Here is a 23091-nt window from a genome sequence, read left to right as displayed (position 1 = left end):
CTTGTCTAGTACCTCTGGTGATGTCTATTGGTTTGGAGTAGTGTCCCTGTAGCTGTATGAGAGCCTTCGGTTGTGAATAAAGAGCCTGTAAAAGACCCATAAATCGGTCCCCAAAGCCCCATCGTTCTAATAGAGAAAAGAAGTAGGGCCAGGATACTGTGTCAAAGGCATTCTGCAGGTCCAATGACAGGATGAAACCTTGTTGTTTAGTCCCACCCACCCAATTAGTTTGCATGATCGAGATCAAGTCTATTGCCCTTCAAATTTGGTCGGGGCCCTGTCTGCCGGGTATGAAGCCTACTTGGTCCTTATTTATGTATTGACTGAGGAAAGATGCCATTCTGTTCACTAATATTTTGGTGAGTATTTTTAAGTCATTATTGATGAGGGAGATTGGACAATAATTTCTGACGTCTTCATAATTTTTTTCTGGTATTTTTTTTATATGACCGTGATATATGCCGTATTGAGGTGGATATCTAGGGGGTCCCCTTTGGTCTTATGGTTGAAAAATTTGGTCAGGTGGGGCGTCAGAGTGTCTGAAAAAGTTTTGTAGTAAGGTATGGATAAACCTTCTGGACCTGGTGCAGACCCCTTTTTGAGGCCCATAATGACCTCCATCACCTCATCCTCTGTGATGGGGGAATCCATCATGTCTTTGTGGACAACTTTCAGGGAGGGGATGGGCAGACCCTCTAGGAACCGTGAGATCGAGTCTGCATGGGTCTGAGTGGTGGTGCTGTATAGTTTAGAAAAGAATCCTTGGAAGGCTTCAAGTATCCTGACTGGATTAGTTGTGGGGGGTTGTCCCACTATCCTGATTTTGGGCATATTGTGAAATTTGAGGCGATGGAAGAGTTTAGTCACCAATAGGGGGCCCAATTTATCCGCATGGGCATAGAATTTGTGTCCATTCCATCTGATCGATTTTTCGGCCCTTGCCGTGAGTGCGAGGTTTAGATCTAATCTAGCTTGTTCAATTTGGTTTATGGGAAACTTGGACGGGTCCTTTTTGTGTAGTGCTTTTAGTGAAGTATACTAGTTGTCAAGACGTTCTATGTCGGCCCTCCTTTCCCTTTTAACTTGGGTAGAGATCTGAATAAGCTTGCCCCTAATGAAGGGTTTGTGTGCTGCCCAGAGCATTTCTGCGGAGGTATCTGCGGTGCTGTTAAGTGTAAAGTACTCTTTTAGGGCTTTTTTCAGTTCTATTACTCTGACAGGATCAGAGAGCTTGTTCAGTCTCCATTGTCCTTGTGTCCCTCCCGGGGCCCCTGAAAGAATAGATATGATCACTAATGAGTGGTCCGATAGTGCTGTGTCCCTGATTTGGGCTGTGAGGACTGCTGGAAGTAGGATTGAAGGTGTAAGTATATGATCGATCCGTGCGTATGTATTGTGAGGGTGGGAGTAGTGGGTGAAATCCCTCTTGGAGGGGTTGAGTTCTCTCCATGTATCAGTCAATCCATACGCATGTAGAATCTTCGCTGTTTTGAGGCTTTCTTTTGTAGGGCGAATTAGTTGGGACTTTGGTGGTTTGGACTTGTCTAGGCCCTGGTCCAATGCAACATTCGAGTCTCCCCCGAAGATGATCATTCCCTCAAGGTTCGAGGAAAGTGTGCTCATTAGGGTGCTGAAAAATTTGGCCTGTCATCTGTTGGGTGTGTAGTACGATACTAGGGAATATAGTTGGTCCCCTAGCTTGCCTTTCACTAGGATAAATCTCCCTTCTGGGTCAATATAGTCAGAGATTTTAACGAATTTGCAGGATTTTGAAAATAACTTAGCCACCCCCCCTGGTTTTGTTGTCTGCACTGGCTAGATAGAAGTGCGGGAAGTGTGAATGAAGGAACTTGGGGCTATATCGGGCAGGGAAATGTGTTTCTTGTAACATAAGAATGTCTAGCCTGAGTGATTTAAAGTAATCAAGTATCTTTCTCCTCTTAATCAGGGAGTTGAGGCCTTGGACATTGTGTGAGGCTATGAGGATTTTAGTGTCTGGACCTTCAGCCATGGAGCAAAAGGGATAAACAGCGGCATGATCTACCCCCACTCACTCTTCGAAGTCTTGAGGCCGAAGTGGTTTCGGAGGTGTCTCCGGCATGTTTGGAGGAGGCCTTAGAGCCCATTTCCTGGCAGTAGAGTTGGTGATCTGGAAAAGATAATGTTATTAGGAACATTTTCAAGGAAAAGGTCGAGAGGGGGGAGGAGGGGGAGGGACAGAAAAGAATAGACAAAAGCAGCTCTCCTAGAGGTGAAAATCTGAGTTCGGGGGAGGAGATGCCCCTCGAAGTCCTTGAACAATACAAAATTGGTATCTGTCCCAACAGGACACAGACTGCCCAGCCCTTGGAGACCCTCAGGTCTCCAAGGGTTGGGTGGAGGCGCAAGTGTTCCATCCGGAACAGGACGCCCTAATTGAATCAGTGTCTAGCAAATAGACAATAGAGTAGTGCACAGCTTTTTGTGAATTTAGCTAGCGTGAGACTTTAATCTTCATTTATCACCCTGAGGAGCCCCCCCCGTGAGGGGAGCATTGGGGGACCCCCCAGCATCCGCCGGTAGGCAACGACCCTGGGTGCTAGCTTAGTGCAAATCTTCCTATCCCTCCATCCTCCCCCCGCAGGGCGTCCTTTTGGGGAACCAGGTATAGTTCCTTCCTGAGCTTGTAGGTAGTAACCCTTCGGGGGGTGTGGAGTGAGCCATGTAAGGAGAACCGGTTTGACCCGGTCAGTCTCGGAAGTCCCGGAGTTTTCCTTGGGTCTGCTCTTAAAACATGAACAGGAAACAACAAACTGAAAGTTCAACTATTTGAAGACGAAAGTTAAACAGGAATCTTGTGACTTGGGCATAGAAGAGCCCATAACAGCGTGGTCACGATGTCCCTGGTCCGAATTCTAGCCCCGGAATAAGAAAGGATCAGTCCATGGGGGGACTCGTCTCAGGTGGTTCTGTTGCCCTTGACCTTTTTTGCTTTTCCTTTGGTCCATATGGGGGACTGTGGGCTGAACGGTATTGGTCTTTTGTTGAGCCAGGGCCGGTGTTGGATGTGTCTATTGCTGCCTCTTGAGAGATGAGCTTCAGGTGTAGGAGTAATGTAATTCTGGGACAGTGAGTTCAGCAATGGTTTCAGTGCTCTCCTCCTGTGAATCGTGGAAGGGGAGAGATCAGTGAAGATCTGTACCTGGTGGCCCTGCAAATGGCACCCAGAGCAAATCTTGCTTGTTTCATCACTTCCTCTTTTACGGAGTAGTGATGGGGCTTAGCGATGATGTCCCTTGGGGTGCCATCTTTCCTTGGGGGTCCTGAGTGCCCTGTGGGCTCTGTCTAGTTCGAGGTGGTGGGGAGGGATTTTGGGGAGTAGGTTTTTAATTAGGTCCTGCACTGCCTCCGGTACATTCATTATGGTCTCCGGGAGACCCCTGATTCTGATATTGTCCCTCCTGGATCTGTTCTCCAGGTCATCAATGCAGGACATTGCCAGATCTAGATCTAGGAGTTTTGGTTCACCACGGCTATCGTTTCCTCCATTTTGTTTTCAATCGTGTCGATCCTATTACCCAGGTTTTGAAAATCTGCCTTTAAGTCCCCGGTGATTTTTGCGGCCGTTTATGCCAGGCATCTGTCTAGTAGTTCTGAGAATTTGTGGAAGAGATCTTCTATTTGATAAGCAGGGTCCTTAGTCTGGGTAGTGTGGTAATGATAGCCTTGGTTGCATCACTGCGTTAGGCCCCAAAGGTGAGAGGGAGAAATCTGTCATTGATTGTTTGATCGGGGATTCCGTGGAGGCAGGGGACGGTGTGTTGGCCAACAGGAATTCCAAATGATTCCTGGGGTGAAGTGTTGAGGGATGTGGGGTGGCTCTGACCTGTAGTCTTCTTGTCCCTCTGTGCTGGATTCGTGTGTCTGAGTTAATTCTGCGGTGGCCATCTTGGATTTTTCTCCTGCTCCTGCCTTCTCAAATTGCGGCCTCGGGTCTCTTTTGACCTCGGATCTGGAAATACGGAGATGTGCACGGGTGTGTGGGGAATACCCAGCGGCAATGAGAAGCCTCCTGGATCGCTGTGCTGTGTGCTACGGGCGCCGCTGCTGCAGTCTGGAGTGGAGCTCTCGGCTCAGGCGGCCATCTTCAAAGAGACCTCCGCGCATGTGCACCCCCCCTCGCCCCGCCCCTGGCATGCCAATGGCTGCGCTGCTATCAATCTATCCAATCAAGAGCCAAGAACCCCAGGCAGAGAGGTATAGCGCGTCTCTGCTGAGGGATCAAAGGGGGACAGGTGAGTAAAACGGGGGGAGAGAGAAAAAACATGAGGGTTTACCTTTAAGTCCCTTTCTTCTCCATTCTGATGCTCGATTTGAACTTCAGCAAGTCGTCTTCACCATGTCTAGATGCCTAAATGCATTGAGTTGCTGCCATGTGATTGGCTGATTAGCAATTTGTGTTACCAAGCAATTGAACAGGTGTACCTAATAAAGTGGCCCGTGAATGTATATTACTTTACAGGTACCACTCAGGGATAAACACATATATAAAATCACTTGATTTTTATTATTACTGATATATAAAATTCACAAACACTAAGCTATTGCTTCAAAGTCAGCAACAATGTTGTCACCCTGCTGTAAGCGCTCAGCTGCCTATTGGGCTTCTATTGGGCTTATCCATGTAATTGGTGTGTTACAATTTATAGGAAAGATTAAAGCGGAGTTCCACCCACTTTTGAGAGGTGGTCTTAAATGAAAGACCACCTCTCCACCCCTCGTTTATGGCTAATTAAAAAAAAAAAATCTTCTTCTAACTTACCTTTTTATGTAGTACAGCCTGTACTTCCGATCCAGCCGGTCCGCGGCGCAGGTGTGTGTCCCCGAAGACAGCCGGCCATTCACAAAGCGCAGGGCAACTCACACATGCGCAATAGGAAACGGGTAGTGAAGCCACAAGGCTCCACTGCCTGTTTCCCTTAATTAGAATGGCGGCGCCTGAACCTGATCCGATGGATCGGCTTGGGGGGGGGCCAACATCGCAGGCTCCCTGGACAGGTAAGTGTCCTTATTAAAAGTCAGCAGCTGCAGTGTTTGTAGCTGCTGTCTTTAAAAAAAAATTTGCAGGTAGAACTCCGCTTTAAGTTGATGAAGCCACGATACCTCTGTTTAGTGGAAGGAGTCGCTCTTAATCTTCAGAATGGTTTTCTCTGGTTTTATTTGCCGATTGTTTTTCTTTGACAGGAGTGTGGAAGAAAATATAAATGAAGGCATGTGAAATAAATAAACTCATATACTAAATACTGTCATTGCAGATATTAACCCCATACAGTTACCAGACAACAATATGTTAGTGATATGGGTATTTAAACTGTATAACATATCCTACACATAATTCAGACCAAACAGAACGACATCAAACATGACACAAAGTGATGTCATTGGAGAGCTTCTTCCGATAATGGTTTGACCATTTTATTGCTGCCGTAAGTATTAAGTAGTACTTCCCCCCTCCCCATTCCATTGCCCACTTTTCTACATCTTTCTAACTTCTCAGTTTTATTACCCTGTGTGTTTTTATCCCTGGAGATTATTGCCCCTGCAGATTTTTAAAAGTATTTCCTAAACCTTTGTGCACCAGTAGTGATACTGGAAGAAGGGGGAGACCCCTGAAAGATGTTCTGACGAGATAAAGCCAAAATCCAGTCAGATCCTAACTATACTATAAACTACTCCCACCCCCATTCTAAGCTTGTTTTAACTACCCTATGACAGGAAATATCTGCATACTTACCTATTCTAAGGGCCCTCTGGTCCGGTCACATAATCAGCTGCCAGCGGCAACTTCAGTGTAGAGGAGGGACAGCCGACAACGGGTTGCCCATAGTAAGCCTATGCCGCTGTCCCTCCTCTACACTGAAACCGCCACTGGGACCCGATCATGTGAGCGGACTTTTGAATAGGTGAGTATAGGCATCTTTCCTTTACAGGGTAGTTAGAATAGGCTTAGAATGGAGGTGGGAGCAGGTTTAAGTAAAGTTAGAATGTGACTAGAGACTTTCACTTTAACTGTTAAGATAGCCATAGATGGATTGAAAGTTAACTGCTTCAGCAAGGACTATCCAAATTTCTATCCATGTGTGGCCGTCCCTGTTCAACAGAAGTCAATCATTAGATGCATGTGAGGTATGCTGGAGTATAAAGGCTCCACACCAATAGTCTAACCTCCCGTAATGAAACTACTATACTGTACCTTTTTCTTCTTCTTTTTGTAGCAGTGTCTCTGAATGTTCAGGTCGGTTTTCTCTGGTTTTATTTGCCGATTGTTTTTCTTTGGCAGGAGTGTGGAAGAAAATATAAACAAAGGCATGTGAAATAAATAAATTCATATACTAAATACTGTCATTGCAGATATGAACCCCATACAGTTACCAGTCAGCAATATGTTGGTGATATACTGTAGGTATTTAAACTGTATAACATATCCTAAACATAATTCAAACCAAACAGAAAGACATCAAACATGACACAAAGTGATGTCATTGGAGAGCTTCTTCCGATAATGGTTTAACCATTTTATTGCTGCCATAAGAATTAAGTAGTACTTCCCCCTCTCCCCATTCCATTGCCCACTTTTCTACACCTCTCTAACTTCTTAGTTTTATTACCCTGTGTGTTTTTATCCCTGGAGAATGTTGCCCCTGCAGATTTTTAAAAGTATTTTCTAAACCTTTGTGCACCAGTAGTGATACTGGAAGAAGGGGCAGACCCCTGAAAGACGTTCTGAAGAGATAAAGTAAAAGTCCAGTCAGATCTTAACCATACTTAAAACTACTCCCACCCCCATTCTAAGCTTGTTTTAACTAACCTATGACAGGAAAGATCTGTATACTTGCCTATTCTAAGGGCATGGGCGCAGCATAAGGGGTTGCAGGGGTCACAATCGCAACCCCACCCCTAGCACCAGGGGGCCCCTGCAGCCTCCCTGTCATATTATCATATCCTCCACAAAATCCAACTACGATCTGCCCTAGGGCCCCACAGCCACGCTCCAGTACTGGGCTTCTACTTTGCCTTCCACAGTCCACACCCCTCTGTTCCCATTGGCAGGGGAGAAGCTGTGAGCCATTTCCTGAATGGAGAGGAGCACGAGGTGAGAACAGCCCAGGATGGAGAAGTGTCTGTGCTGTGTGCTGGCAACATGGAATGATAACTGAGCTCAGCGAGGTAAGAGGAGGAGAGTGCCGTCCTGTAGCCACGATGGGACCGATGTCACTGGTGAGGTATGACACTGCTCAGTGTCTCCTAGTCACCAGCTGGGATTCTCTGTACCCCCCCACCTGGGGATGTCTACTTACCCAACTTCCCTGACAACTGGGGAAAATACACAAACCTCCGTTAGGTGTCCTTCCCAACACTGACTTAGAAACCTTCAGAAATTGCTAAAACAAATACCTTAACACTTCCTCGGGGGGGGCCCCTGAAGGGCTGCAAGCTCCAGATTTTGTGTCACATGGCTTTGCCCTCCCAGATCTAAGTTGCCCCCCCCGCCAAAGCCCCCTGACCACCCCTGACCACCCCCTCCACCCTGCATTCTATGCCCGGCTGCTGAGCTCATTTCCCATTACAACACTCTATACTGTTCCTCCTCCGCAGGGCTGAAATCACATTCCTTTACAACACAGCCAGTTAGCCATGATCTGCACAAGGTGTATCTGCCTACTGCAACTACACTGCCGTTCCGACCAGAGAATTTGACGGGTCAGAAGAGCAACATGTGTGTAAAGGAATGTGATTTCAGCCCTGTGTAGTGTGTGGGGGGGAGCTGTACACAGTGCTGGGATGGGAAAGGAGCTCTGCCAAGTGATCTGCCAGGGGTCCCTGTCCTCTGATTCTCCAGGGGTCCCTGTCCTCTGATTCTCCAGTGGTAATCCCTGTCCTCTGCTTCTCCAACGGTAATCCCTGTCCTCTGCTTCTCCAGCGGTAATCCCTGTCCTCTGCTTCCCCAGCGGTAATCCCTGTCCTCTGATGTAAAGAGGAACTCTGGGAACTCAAAACTCTTAAGCCACTTTTAGTATCTTGGCGTGTGGTGGATGTATCTGCACACATGTTGGAAGTAGTGGGGGGGAGGCCAGGTCAACTTTTGCATCCGGGCCAACAAGCTTCAAGCTACGCCTCTGTCTAAGGGTACTCAGGTCTGGTCACATGATTAGCTACCAGCGGCAACTTCAGTGTAGAGGAGGGACAGCCGACAACGGATTGCCCATAGTAAGCCTATGCCGGTATCCCTCCTGTAAACTGAAACCACCACTGGGACCCGATCATGAGAGCGGACTTTAGAATAGGTGAGTATAGGCATCTTTCCTTTACAGGGTAGTTAGAATAGGCTTAGAATGGAGGTGGGAACAGGTTTAGGTAAAGTTAGAATGTGACTAGAGACTTTTACTTTAATGCCGCGTACACACGGTCGGACTTTCTATCCTACTTGGTCCGGCACACTTTCCGACGGACTTTGTCCGCCATGTGCGCCGGACTTTAAAACGGGCGGACTTGCCCACACACGCTGGGACTTTCCGGCGGGCTAAGTCCGCCCGTCTTTCCGACGGACTTTCGCCGGAGTTCCGGCGGACTTTCAGAATGAACGGACTTGCCCACACACGGACAAGTCCGTTCATTTTGAACGTGACTCAGGTGCAACGGGACTAGAAAGGGATGTCAATCTTGCCGCTTTTATCAGCGAGATTGACACCTTGCGAGCCCCGTCGCGGGGCATGCCAGGCCCTTAGGTTTGGTATGGATTATAAAGGGAACCCCCTACGCCGAAAAAACGGCGTGGGGTCCCCCCTAAAATCCATACCAGACCCCGATCCGAGCACGCAGCCTGGCCGGTCAGGAAAGGGGGTGGGGACGAGCGAGCGCCCCCCCCCCCCCCTCCTGAACCGTACCAGGCCGCATGCCCTCAACATGGGGGGTGGGTGCTTTGGGGGAGGGGGGCGCCCTGCGGGGCCCCCCCCCCAAAGCACCTTGTCCCCATGTTGATGAGGACAAGGGCCTCTTCCCGACAACCCTGGCCGTTGGTTGTCGGGGTCTGCGGGCGGGGGCTTATCGGAATCTGGGAGCCCCCTTTAATAAGGGGGCCCCCAGATCCCGGCCCCCCACCCTATGTGAATGAGTATGGGGTACATGGTACCCCTACCCATTCACCTAGGGAAAAAGTGTAAGTAATAAAACACACTACACAGGTTTTTAAAATATTTTATTAAACAGCTCCGGGGGGGGATCTTCCTCCGGCTTCGGGGGTCTTCTTCAGGCTTCGGGGGTCCCTCCGCTTCATCTTCTCCCGGCGTCCGGTTGGTTCTTCTCTCCAGTTCTTCGACCGGCTCCTCTGCTGTCTTCAGGTAGCTCTCTTGCCAGCAGAGGTCCGGACTTCTGGGCTTCTGGGCTTCTGGGCTTCTTGTCTTGTCTTCTCTTCTCTTCTCCAGATGTTGACACGACGCTCTCTCCGGCTGGACTGCTCTCCGAGGGCTGCGTTGTGACTTATATAGGCGGAGACCCCGCCCCCTTTTGATGTCACAGTCCCTGGGCATGCTGGGACTGTGACGTTTTAGGGGGCGTGGTCAACATCACCCAGTGACCACGCCCCCTAAAACGTCACAGTCCCAGCATGCCCAGGGACTGTGACATCAAAAGGGGGCGGGGTCTCCGCCTATATAAGTCACAACGCAGCCCTCGGAGAGCAGTCCAGCCGGAGAGAGTGTCGTGTCAACATCTGGAGAAGAGAAGAGAAGACAAGACAAGAAGCCCAGAAGCCCAGAAGCCCAGAAGTCCGGACCTCTGCTGGCAAGAGAGCTACAAGAAGACAGCAGAGGAGCCGGCCGAAGAACTGGAGAGAAGAACCAACCGGACGCCGGGAGAAGATGAAGCGGAGGGACCCCCGAAGCCGGAAGAAGACCCCCGAAGCCGGAGGAAGATCCCCCCCGGAGCTGTTTAATAAAATATTTTAAAAACCTGTGTAGTGTGTTTTATTACTTACACTTTTTCCCGAGGTGAATGGGTAGGGGTACCATGTACCCCATACTCATTCACATAGGGTGGGGGGCCGGGATCTGGGGGCCCCCTTATTAAAGGGGGCTCCCAGATTCCGATAAGCCCCCGCCCGCAGACCCCGACAACCAACGGCCAGGGTTGTCGGGAAGAGGCCCTTGTCCTCATCAACATGGGGACAAGGTGCTTTGGGGGGGCCCTGCAGGGCGCCCCCCTCCCCCAAAGCACCCACCCCCCATGTTGAGGGCATGCGGCCTGGTACGGTTCAGGAGGGGGGGGCGCTCGCTCGTCCCCACCCCTTTTCCTGACCGGCCAGGCTGCGTGCTCGGATCGGGGTCTGGTATGGATTTTAGGGGGGACCCCACGCCGTTTTTTCGGCGTAGGGGATTCCCTTTATAATCCATACCAGACCTAAGGGCCTGGTATGCCCCGCGCTCGCCGCAATAGGAAAATTTGTTTTTCCTATTGCAGCGAGCGCGAGATGCAATACCCTGCCATCGTGTAGTATCTGGTCCGTCAGACCAGCATACACACGAGCGGGCTTTCCGTCGGACCAGCACACACACGAGCGGACTTTCCGCCCGAAACTGAGTCCGGCGGAAAGATTTAAAACTTTTTTTAAATCTAGGTCCGGCGGGCTTTTGGGAAAAAGTCCGCCGGAAAAGTCCGCCGGCGCCCACACACGGGCGGATTGTCCGGCACACTCTGGTCCGCCGGACCAAGTATGCCGGAAAGTCCGACCGTGTGTACGCGGCATAACTGTTAAGATAGCCATAGATGGATTGAAAGTTAACTGGTTCAGCAGGGACTATCCAAATTTCTATCCATGTGTGGCCGTCCCTGTTCAACAGAAGTCAATCATTAGATGCATGTGAGGTATGCTGGAGTATAAAGGCTCCACACCAATAGTCTAACCTCCCGTAATGAAACTACTATACTGTACCTTTTTCTTCTTCTTTTTGTAGCAGTGTCTCTGAATGTTTAGGTTGGTTTTCTCTGGTTTTATTTGCCGATTGTTTTTCTTTGGCAGGAGTGTGGAAGAAAATATAAACAAAGGCATGTGAATTAAATAAATTCATATACTAAATACTGTCATTGCAGATATGAACCCAATACAGTTACCAGTCAGCAATATGTTGGTGATATACTGTAGGTATTTAAACTGTATAACATATCCTACACATAATTCAAACCAAACAGAAAGACATTAAACATGACACAAAGTGATGTCATTGGAGAACTTCTTCCGATAATGGTTTAACCATTTTATTGCTGCCATAAGTATTAAGTAGTACTTCCCCCTCTCCCCATTCCATTGCCCACTTTTCTACACCTCTCTAACTTCTTAGTTTTATTACCCTGTGTGTTTTTATCCCTGGAGAATGTTGCCCCTGCAGATTTTTAAAAGTATTTTCTAAACCTTTGTGCACCAGTAGTGATACTGGAAGAAGGGGGAGACCCCTGAAAGACATTCTGAAGAGATAAAGTAAAAGTCCAGTCAGATCTTAACCATACTTAAAACTACTCCCACCCCAATCTAAGCTTTAACTACCCTATGACAGGAAAGATCTGTATACTTGCCTATTCTAAGGGCATGGGCGCAGCTTAAGGGGTTGCAGGGGTCACAATCGCAACCCCACCCCTAGCTCCAGGGGTCCGCTGCAGCCTCCCTGTCATATTATCATATCCTCCTCAAAATCCAGCTCTGATCTGCCCTAGGGCCCCACAGCCACGCTCCAGTACTGGGCTTCTACTTTGCCTTCCACAGTCCACACCCCCCTTTTCCCATTGGCTGGGGAGAAGCTGTGAGCCATTTCCTGAATGAAGAGGAGCACGAGGTGAGAACAGCCCAGGACGGGGAAGTGTCTGTGCTGTGTGCTGGCAACATGGAATGGTAACTGAGCTCAGTGAGGCAAGAGGAGAAGAGTGCCGTTCTATAGCCATGATGGGACCGATGTCACTGGTGAGGTATGACACTGCTCAGTGTCTCCTAGTCACCAGATGGAATTCTCTGTACCCCCCCACCTGGGGATGTCCACTTACCCAACTTCCCTGACAACTGGGGAAAATACACAAACCTCCGTTAGGTGTCCTTCCCAACACTGACTTAGAAACCTTCAGAAATTGCTAAAACAAATACCTTAACACTTCCTCGGGGGGGCCCTGAAGGGCTGCAGGCTGCAGATTTAGTGTCACATGGCTTTGCCCTCCCAGATCTAAGTTGCCCCCCCGCCAAAGCCTCCTGACCACCCCCTCCACCCTGCATTCTATGCCCGGCTGCTGAGCTCCTTTCCCATTACAGCACTCTATACTGTTCCTCCTCCGCAGGGCTGAAATCACATTCCTTTACAACACAGCCAGTTAGCCATGATCTGCACAAGGTGTATCTGCCTACTGCAACTACACTGCCGTTCCGACCAGAGAATTTCACGGGTCAGTTGAGCAACATGTGTGCTAAGGAATGTGATTTCAGCCCTGTGTAGTGTGTGGGGGGGGAGCTGTACACAGTGCTGGGATGGGAAAGGAGCTCTGCCAAGTGACCTGCCAGGGGTCCCTGTCCTCTGATTCTCCAGGGGTCCCTGTCCTCTGCTTCTCCAGCGGTAATCCCTGTCCTCTGCTTCTCCAGCGGTAATCCCTGTCCTCTGATGTAAAGAGGAACTCTGGGAACTCAAAACTCTTAAGCCACTTTGAGTATCTTGGCGTGTGGTGGATGTATCTGCACACATGTTGGAAGTAGTGGGGGGGAGGCCAGGTCAACTTTTGCATCGGGGCCCACAAACTTCAAGCTATGCCTCTGTCTAAGGGTACTCCGGTCTGGTCACACGATCAGCTGCCAGCTGCAACTTCAGTGTAGTGGAGGGACAGCCGACAATGGATTGCCCATAGTAAACCTATGCCGATGTCCCTCCTCTAAACTGAAAGCGCCACTGGGACCCGATCATGTGAGCGGACTTTAGAATAGGTGAATATAGGCATCTTTCCTTTACAGGGTAGTTAGAATAGGCTTAGAATGGAGGTGGGAGCAGGTTTAAGTAAAGTTAAAATGTGACTAGACTTTCACTTTAACTGTTAAGATAGCCATAGATGGATTGAAAGTTAACTGGTTCAGCAGGGACTATCCAAATTTCTATCCATGTGTGGCCGTCCCTGTTCAACAGAAGTCAATCATTAGATGCATGTGAGGTATGCTGGAGTATAAAGGCTCCACACCAATAGTCTAACCTCCCGTAATGAAACTACTATACTGTACCTTTTTTTTCTTTTTGTAGCAGTGTCTCTGAATGTTCAGGTTGGTTTTCTTTGGTTTTATTTGCTGATTGTTTTTCTTTGGCAGGAGTGTGGAAGAAAATATAAACAAAGGCATGTGAAATAAATAAATTCATATACTAAATACTGTCATTGCAGATATGAACCCCATACAGTTACCAGTCAGCAATATGTTGGTGATATACTGTAGGTATTTCAACTGTATAACATTTCCTACACATAATTCAAACCAAACAGAACGACATCAAACATGACACAAAGTGATGTCATTGGAGAGCTTCTTCCGATAATGGTTTAACCATTTTATTGCTGCCGTAAGTATTAAGTAGTACTTCCCCCTCTCCCCATTCCATTGCCCACTTTTCTACTCCTTTCTAACTTCTCAGTTTTATTACCCTGTGTGTTTTTATCCCTGGAGAATGTTGCCCCTGCAGATTTTTAAAAGTATTTTCTAAACCTTTCTGCACCAGTAGTGATACTGGAGGAAGGGGGAGACCCCTGAAAGATGTTCTGAAGAGATAAAGTAAAAGTCCAGTCAGATCTTAACTATAATTAAAACTACTCCCACCCCATTCTAAGCTTGTTTTAACTACCCTATGACAGGAAAGATCTGTATACTTGCCTATTCTAAGGGTATGGGCATAGCATAAGGGGTTGCAGGGGTCACAATCGCAACCCCACCCCTAGCTCCAGGGGGCCCCTGCAGCCTCCCTGTCATATTATCATATCCTCCACAAAATCCAGCTCCGATCTGCCCTAGGGCCCCACAGCCACGCTCCAGTACTGGGCTTCTACTTTGCCTTCCACAGTCCACACCCCTCTGTTCCTATTGGCTGGGGAGAAGCTGTGAGCCATTTCCTGAATGGGCATGTGGCTGAAATCACATTCCTTTACAACACAGCCAGTTAGCCATGATCTGCACAGGGTGTATCTGCCTACTGCAACTACACTGCCATTCCGACCAGAGAATTTCACGGGTCAGAAGGGCAACATGTATGTAAAGGTATGTGTTTTCAGCCCTGTGTAGTGTGTGTGTGGGGGGGGGGGGTAGCTGTACACAGTGCTGGGATGGGAAAGGAGCTCTGCCAAGTGACCTGCCAGGAGTCCCTGTCCTCTGATTCTCCAGGGGTCCCTGTCCTCTGATTCTCCAGCGATAATCCCTGTCCTCTGCTTCTCTAGCGGTAATCCCTGTCCTCTGCTTCTCCAGTGGTAATCCCTGTCCTCTGATTCTCCAGCGGTAATCCCTGTCCTCTGATGTAAAGAAACCTCTGGGAACTCAAAACTCTTAAGCCACTTTAAGTATCTTGGCGTCCGGTGGATGTATCTGCACACACGTTGGAGGTAGTGGGGGGGGCCAGGTCAACTTTTGCATCGGGGCCCACAAGCTTCAAGCTACACCTCTGTCTAAGAGTACTCCGGTCTGGTCACATGATCAGCTGCCAGCGGCAACTTCAGTGTAGAGGAGGGACAGCCGACAACGGGTTGCCCATAGTAAGCCTATGCTGCTGTCCCTCCTCTAAACTGAAACCACCACTGGGACTTGATCATGTGAGCGGACTTTAGAATAGGTGAGTATAGGCATCTTTCCTTTACAGGATAGTTAGAATAGGCTTAGAATGGAGGTGGGAACAGGTTTAGGTAAAGTTAGAATGTGACTAGAGACTTTTACTTTAACTGTTAAGATAGCCATAGATGGATTGAAAGTTAACTGGTTCAGCAGGGACTATCCAAATTTCTATCCATGTGTGGCCGTCCCTGTTCAACAGAAGTCAATCATTAGATGCATGTGAGGTATGCTGGAGTATAAAGGCTCCACACCAATAGTCTAACCTCCCGTAATGAAACTACTATACTGTACCTTTTTTTTCTTCTTTTTGTAGCAGTGTCTCTGAATGTTCAGGTTGGTTTTCTTTGGTTTTATTTGCCGATTGTTTTTCTTTGGCAGGAGTGTGGAAGAAAATATAAACAAGGGCATGTGAAATAAATAAATTCATATACTAAATACTGTCATTGCAGATATGAACCCCATACAGTTACCAGTCAGCAATATGTTGGTGATATACTGTAGGTATTTAAACTGTATAACATATCCTACACATAATTCAAACCAAACAGAACAACATCAAACATGACACAAAGTGATGTCATTGGAGAACGTCTTCCGATAATGGTTTAACCATTTTATTGCTGCCATAAGTATTAAGTAGTACTTCCCCCTCTCCCCATTCCATTGCCCACTTTTCTACACCTCTCTAAATTCTTAGTTTTATTACCCTGTCGGTTTTTATCCCTGGAGAATGTTGCCCCTGCAGATTTTTAAAAGTATTTTCTAAACCTTTGTGCACCAGTAGTGATACTGGAAGAAGGGGGAGACCCCTGAAAGACGTTCTGAAGAGATAAAGTAAAAGTCCAGTCAGATCTTAACCATACTTAAAACTACTCCCACCCCATTCTAAGCTTTAACTACCCTATGACAGGAAAGATCTGTATACTTGCCTAATCTAAGGGCATGGGCGCAGCTTAAGGGGTTGCAGGGGTCACAATCCCAACCCCACCCCTAGCTCCAGGGGTCCCCTGCAGCCTCCCTGTCATATTATCATATCCTCCACAAAATCCAGCTCTGATCTGCCCTAGGGCCCCACAGCCACGCTCCAGTACTGGGCTTCTACTTTGCCTTCCACAGTCCACACCCCTCTGTTCCCATTGGCTGGGGAGAAGCTGTGAGCCATTTCCTGAATGAAGAGGAGCACGAGGTGAGAACAGCCCAGGACGGGGAAGTGTCTGTGCTGTGTGCTGGCAACATGGAATGGTAACCGAGCTCAGTGAGGCAAGAGGAGGAGAGAGCCGTCCTATAGCCATGATGGGACCGATGTCACTGGTGAGGTATGACACTGCTCAGTGTCTCCTAGTCACCAGATGGAATTCTCTGTACCCCCCCACCTGGGGATGTCTACTTACCCAACTTCCCTGACAACTGGGGAAAATACACAAACCTCCGTTAGGTGTCCTTCCCAACACTGACTTAGAAACCTTCAGAAATTGCTAAAACAAATACCTTAACACTTCCTCGGGGGGCCCCTGAAGGGCTGCAGGCTCCAGATTTAGTGTCACATGGCTTTGCCCTCCCAGATCTAAGTTGCCCCCCCCGCCAAAGCCCCCTGACCACCCCCTCCACCCTGCATGCTATGCCCGGCTGCTGAGCTCCTTTCCCATTACAGCACTCTATACTGTTCCTCCTCCGCAGGGCTGAAATCACATTCCTTTACAACACAGCCAGTTAGCCATGATCTGCACAAGGTGTATCTGCCTACTGCAACTACACTGCCGTTCCGACCAGAGAATTTCACGGGTCAGTTGAGCAACATGTGTGCTAAGGAATGTGATTTCAGCCCTGTGTAGTGTGTGGGGGGGGAGCTGTACACAGTGCTGGGATGGGAAAGGAGCTCTGCCAAGTGACCTGCCAGGGGTCCCTGTCCTCTGATTCTCCAGGGGTCCCTGTCCTCTGATTCTCCAGGGGTCCCTCTCCTCTGCTTCTCCAGTGGTAATCCCTGTCCTCTGCTTCTCCAGCGGTAATCCCTGTCCTCTGATGTAAAGAGGAACTCTGGGAACTCAAAACTCTTAAGCCACTTTGAGTATCTTGGCGTGCGGTGGATGTATCTGCACACATGTTGGAAGTAGTGGGGGGGAGGCCAGGTCAACTTTTGCATCAGGGCCCACAAACTTCAAGCTATGCCTCTGTCTAAGGGTACTCCGGTCTGGTCACATGATCAGCTGCCAGCTGCAACTTCAGTGTAGAGGAGGGACAGCCGACAATGGATTGCCCATAGTAAGCCTATGCCGATGTCCCTCCTCTAAACTGAAAGCGCCACTGGGACCCGATCATGTGAGCGGACTTTAGAATAGGTGAATATAGGCATCTTTCCTTTACAGGGTAGTTAGAATAGGCTTAGAATGGAGGTGGGAGCAGGTTTAAGTAAAGTTAAAATGTGACTAGACTTTCACTTTAACTGTTAAGATAGCCATAGATGGATTGAAAGTTAACTGCTTCAGCAGGGACTATCCAAATTTCTATCCATGTGTGGCCATCCCTGTTCAACAGAAGTCAATCATTAGATGCATGTGAGGTATGCTGGAGTATAAAGGCTCCACACCAATAGTCTAACCTCCCGTAATGAAACTACTGTACTGTACCTTTTTCTTCTTCTTTTTGTAGCAGTGTCTCTGAATGTTTAGGTTGGTTTTCTCTGGTTTTATTTGCCGATTGTTTTTCTTTGGCAGGAGTGTGGAAGAAAATATAAACAAAGGCATGTGAAATAAATAAATTCATATACTAAATACTGTCATTGCAGATATGAACCCCATACAGTTACCAGTCAGCAATATGTTGGTGATATACTGTAGGTATTTAAACTGTATAACATATCCTAAACATAATTCAAACCAAACAGAACAACATCAAACATGACACAAAGTGATGTCATTGGAGAGCTTCTTCCGATAATGGTTTAACCATTTTATTGCTGCCGTAAGTATTAAGTAGTACTTCCCCCTCTCCCCATTCCATTGCCCACTTTTCTACTCCTTTCTAACTTCTCAGTTTTATTACCCTGTGTGTTTTTATCCCTGGAGAATGTTGCCCCTGCAGATTTTTAAAAGTATTTTCTAAACCTTTGTGCACCAGTAGTGATACTGGAGGAAGGGGGAGACCCCTGAAAGATGTTCTGAAGAGATAAAGTAAAAGTCCAGTCAAATCTTAACTATACTTAAAACTACTCCCACCCCCATTCTAAGCTTGTTTTAACTACCCTATGACAGGAAAGATCTGTATACTTGCCTATTCTAAGGGCATGGGCATAGCATAAGGGGTTGCAGGGGTCACAATCACAACCCCACCCCCAGCTCCAGGGGGCCCCTGCAGCCTCCCTGTCATATTATCATATCCTCCACAAAATCCAGCTCCGATCTGCCCTAGGGCCCCACAGCCACGCTCCAGTACTGGGCTTCTACTTTGCCTTCCACAGTCCACACCCCTCTGTTCCCATTGGCTGGGGAGAAGCTGTGAGCCATTTCCTGAATGGGCAGGTGGCTGAAATCACATTCCTTTACAACACAGCCAGTTAGCCATAATCTGCACAGGGTGTATCTGCCTACTGCAACTACACTGCCATTCCGACCAGGGAAATTCACGGGTCAGAAGGGCAACATGTATGTAAAGGTATGTGTTTTCAGCCCTGTGTAGTGTGTGGGGGGGGGGGGGCTGTATACAGTGCTGGGATGGGAAAGGAGCTCTGCCAAGTGACCTGCCAGGGGTCCCTGTCCTCTGATTCTCCAGGGGTCCCTGTCCTCTGATTCTCCAGAGATAATCCCTGTTCTCTGCTTCTCTAGCGGTAATCCCTGTCCTCTGCTTCTCCAGTGCTAATCCCTGTCCTCTGCTTCTCCAGCGGTAATTAACTACTCCCACCCCCATTCTAAGTTGTTTTAACTACCCTATGACAGGAAAGATCTTCTATACTTGCCTATTCTAAGGGCATGGGCATAGCATAAGGGGTTGCAGGGGTCACAATCGCAACCCCACCCCCAGCTCCAGGGGGCCCCTGCAGCCTCCCTGTCATATTATCATATCCTCCACAAAATCCAGCTCCGATCTGCCCTAGGGCCCCACAGCCACGCTCCAGTACTGGGCTTCTACTTTGCCTTCCACAGTCCACACCCCTCTGTTCCCATTGGCTGGGGAGAAGCTGTGAGCCATTTCCTGAATGGGCAGGTGGCTGAAATCACATTCCTTTACAACACAGCCAGTTAGCCATAATCTGCACAGGGTGTATCTGCCTACTGCAACTACACTGCCATTCTGACCAGGGAAATTCACGGGTCAGAAGGGCAACATGTATGTAAAGGTATGTGTTTTCAGCCCTGTGTAGTGTGTGGGGGGGGGGGGGCTGTATACAGTGCTGGGATGGGAAAGGAGCTCTGCCAAGTGACCTGCCAGGGGTCCCTGTCCTCTGATTCTCCAGGGGTCCCTGTCCTCTGATTCTCCAGCGGTAATCCCTGTCCTCTGATGTAAAGAGAACCTCTGGGAACTCAAAACTCTTAAGCCACTTTAAGTATCTTGGCGTCCGGTGGATGTATCTGCACACACGTTAGAAGTAGTGAGGGGGGGAGGCCAGGTCAACTTTTGCATCGGGGCCCACAAGCTTCAAGCTACACCTCTGTCTAAGGGTACTCCGGTCTGGTCACATGATCAGCTGCCAGCGGCAACTTCAGTGTAGAGGAGGGACAGCCGACAACGGGTTGCCCATAGTAAGCCTATGCCGCTGTCCCTCCTCTAAACTGAAACCACCACTGGGACCTGATCATGTGAGCGGACTTTAGAATAGGTGAGTATAGGCATCTTTCCTTTACAGGGTAGTTAGAATAGGCTTAGAATGGAGGTGGGAACAGGTTTAGGTTAAGTTAGAATGTGACTAGAGACTTTTACTTTAACTGTTAAGATAGCCATAGATGGATTGAAAGTTAACTGGTTCAGCAGGGTCTATCCAAATTTCTATCCATGTGTGGCCGTACCTGTTCAACAGAAGTCAATCATTAGATGCATGTGAGGTATGCTGGAGTATAAAGGCTCCACACCAATAGTCTAACCTCCCGTAATGAAACTACTATACTGTACCTTTTTTTTCTTTTTGTAGTAGTGTCTCTGAATGTTTAGGTTGGTTTTCTCTGGTTTTATTTGCCGATTTTTTTTCTTTGGCAGGAGTGTGGAAGAAAATATAAACAAAGGCATGTGAAATAAATAAATTCATATACTAAATACTGTCATTGCAGATATGAACCCCATACAGTTACCAGTCAGCAATATGTTGGTGATATACTGTAGGTATTTAAACTGTATAACATATCCTACACATAATTCAAACCAAACAGAACGAAATCAAACATGACACAAAGTGATGTCATTGGAGAGCTTCTTCCGATAATGGTTTAACCATTTTATTGCTGCTGTAAGTATTAAGTAGTACTTCCCCCTCTCCCCATTCCATTGCCCACTTTTCTACACCTCTAACTTCTCAGTTTTATTACCCTGTGTGTTTTTATCCCTGGAGCTTGTTGCCCCTGCAGATTTTTAAAATTATTTTCTAAACCTTTGTGCACCAGCAGTGATACTGGAAGAAGGGGGGACCCCTAAAAGATGTTCTGAAGAGATAAAGTAAAAGTCCAGTCAGATCTTAACTATACTTAAAACTACTCCCACCCCCATTTTAAGCTTGTTTTAACTACCTTATGACAGGAAAGATCTGTATACTTGGCTATTCTAAGGGCATGGGCGTAGCATAAGGGGTTACAGGGGGCACAATCGCAACCCCACCCCTAGCACCAGGGGTCCCCTGCAGCCTCCCTGTCATATTATCATATCCTCCACAAAATCCAGCTCTGATCTGCCCTAGGGCCCCACAGCCACGCTCCAGTACTGGGCTTCTACTTTGCCTTCCACAGTCCACACCCCTCTGTTCCCATTGGCTGGGGAGAAGCTGTAAGCCATTTCCTGAATGGAGAGGAGCACGAGGTGAGAACAGCCCAGGACGGGGAAGTGTCTGTGCTGTGTGCTGGCAACATGGAATGGTAACCGAGCTCAGTGAGGCAAGAGGAGGAGAGTGCCGTCCTATAGCCATGATGGGACCGATGTCACTGGTGAGGTATGACACTGTTCAGTGTCTCCTAGTCACCAGCTGGGATTCTCTGTACCCCCCCACCTGGGGATGTCTACTTACCCAACTTCCCTGACAACTGGGGAAAATACACACACCTCCGTTAGGTGTCCTTCCCAACACTGACAGAGAAACCTTCAGAAATTGCTAAAACAAATACCTTAACACTTCCTTGGGGGGGCCCTGAAGGGCTGCAGGCTCCAGATTTTGTGTCACATGGCTTTGCCCTCCCAGATCTAAGTTGCCCCCCCCGCCAAAGCCCCCTGACCACCCCCTCCACCCTGCATGCTATGCCCGGCTGCTGAGCTCCTTTCCCATTACAGCACTCTATACTGTTCCTCCTCCACAGGGCTGAAATCACATTCCTTTACAACACAGCCAGTTAGCCATAATCTGCACAAGGTGTATCTGCCTACTGCAACTACACTGCCGTTCCGACCAGAGAATTTCACGGGTCAGAAGGGCAACATGTGTGTAAAGGTATGTGTTTTCAGCCCTGTGTAGTGTTGGGGGGGGGAGCTGTATACAGTGCTGGGATGGGAAAGGAGCTCTGCCAAGTTACCTGCCAGGGGTCCCTGTCCTCTGATTCTCCAGGGGTCCCTGTCCTCTGATTCTCCAGCGGTAATCCCTGTCCTCTGATTCTCCAGCGGTAATCTCTGTCCTCTGATGTAAAGAGGAACTCTGGGAACTCAAAACTCTTAAGCCACTTTGAGTATCTTGGCATGCGGTGGATGTATCTGCACACATGTTGGAAGTAGTGGGGGGGGGGCCCAGTTCAACTTTTGCATCGGGGCCAACAAGCTTCAAGCTACACCTCTGTCTAAGGGTACTCCAGTCTGATCGCATGATCAGCTGCCAGTGGCAACTTCAGTGTAGAGAAGGGAAAGCTGACTATGGATTGCCCATAGTAAAACTATGGGTGATGTAATTGCCCAGGCTCTGCAGCTGTTGTGGCTGTCCCTCCTCTACACTGAAACAACCACTGCTGGGACCTGATCATATGGACTTCAGAATAGGTGAGTATAGGCATCTTTTCTTTACAGGGTGGTTAGAATAGTCTTAGAATGGAGGTGGGAGCAGGTTTAAGTATAATTAGAATGTGACTGAATTTTCACTTTAACTGTTTACATAGCAATAGATGGATTGAAAGTCAACTGGTTCAGCAGGGACTATCCAAATTTCTATCCATGTGTGGCCATTCCTGTTCGACAGAAGTCAATCATTAGATGCATGTGAGGTATGCTGGAGTTTAAAGGCTCCACAACAATAGTCTAACCTCCTGTACTTAAAACTTTTTTGGATAAAATGGTCACTTCAGATTGGAGCCTCCCTGGCGGTTTTCCCGAGTGTGGCTCGGGGTTAAAATTCAGCACCATTAGCGGTAACTCCGAGCCACACTCGGGATTACATTGCAGGATCCTGGTGCCTCCTTACTTACCTTGTCCCCGGAATCCTGCGATGTTCCCCGCAGTGTCCGCAGGCTGTGTCCTCCTCCGAAGCCTCTCTGTGCCAGGCTCCGTTCCCTGCAAGCGTCGCGACGCACGGGGGCGGAGCCTGGCGGCAAATTAAAAAAAGTAAAAATCATAACACATACAGTACTGTAATCTTACAGATTACAGTACTGTATGAAATGATTTCACATCCCTTTTGTCCCCAGTGCTTTGTCCCATGCCCTGCATGCAGTTTTACATGATATACACTGTTCTTTCTGCCTGGAAACTGGAGATTGTCCATAGCAACCAAAAAGTGTCCCTTTATGTCAAAAGTGGCTTTAGACCAGCTAGAAAACAGTGATAATAAATTAGAACACTTGCAGAACTGAGCGATAGTGAATCGTGGGGAAATTTATTTTATTACTATTTATTTTTATTTTTTTAAATTATTTATTTTTATTTATTATATTATAATTTATGTTTTTGTGTTTCAAACTTTATCATACCCGGGATATCTACTAGACTCTGGTTTGGACAGATTTAAGTGTGTTATTGTTAAGATTTACAGACCTACAATATAAAACGCCAAATTTCCATGCAAAATAATTGTACCGCTTTCAGCACCTAAAATCCGAAATAATCATACTGCCAGGGAGGTTAATATA

At 47.9% G+C, this 23091-nt stretch overlaps 1 protein-coding gene across 17 annotated transcripts in view; it reads right to left on the bottom strand.

Annotated features, from left to right (window-relative positions):
• The window catches only part of LOC141148583 (uncharacterized), a 177803-nt gene that overhangs the window by 27364 nt on the left and 127348 nt on the right, over positions 1-23091 (bottom strand). For 3 of the 17 annotated variants that reach the window (XM_073636148.1, XM_073636149.1, XM_073636165.1), the window contains 6 exons: positions 19958-20032; positions 17482-17559; positions 15149-15226; positions 13274-13348; positions 10967-11044; positions 6233-6310 (listed from right to left, as the gene is read on the bottom strand). In XM_073636148.1, coding sequence (XP_073492249.1) covers positions 6233-6310; positions 10967-11044; positions 13274-13348; positions 15149-15226; positions 17482-17559; positions 19958-20032 — 462 coding nt within the window. The remainder of the gene's footprint in view (positions 1-6232; positions 6311-10966; positions 11045-13273; positions 13349-15148; positions 15227-17481; positions 17560-19957; positions 20033-23091) is intronic. The other 14 variants (XM_073636153.1, XM_073636154.1, XM_073636156.1 and 11 more) reach the window with 10 other exon arrangements.

Source organism: Aquarana catesbeiana, linkage group LG06 (assembly GCF_042186555.1).
Source record: "Aquarana catesbeiana isolate 2022-GZ linkage group LG06, ASM4218655v1, whole genome shotgun sequence".
Taxonomy (NCBI): Eukaryota; Metazoa; Chordata; class Amphibia; order Anura; family Ranidae; genus Aquarana; species Aquarana catesbeiana.
This window is presented reverse-complemented; position numbering and strand designations above follow the sequence as displayed.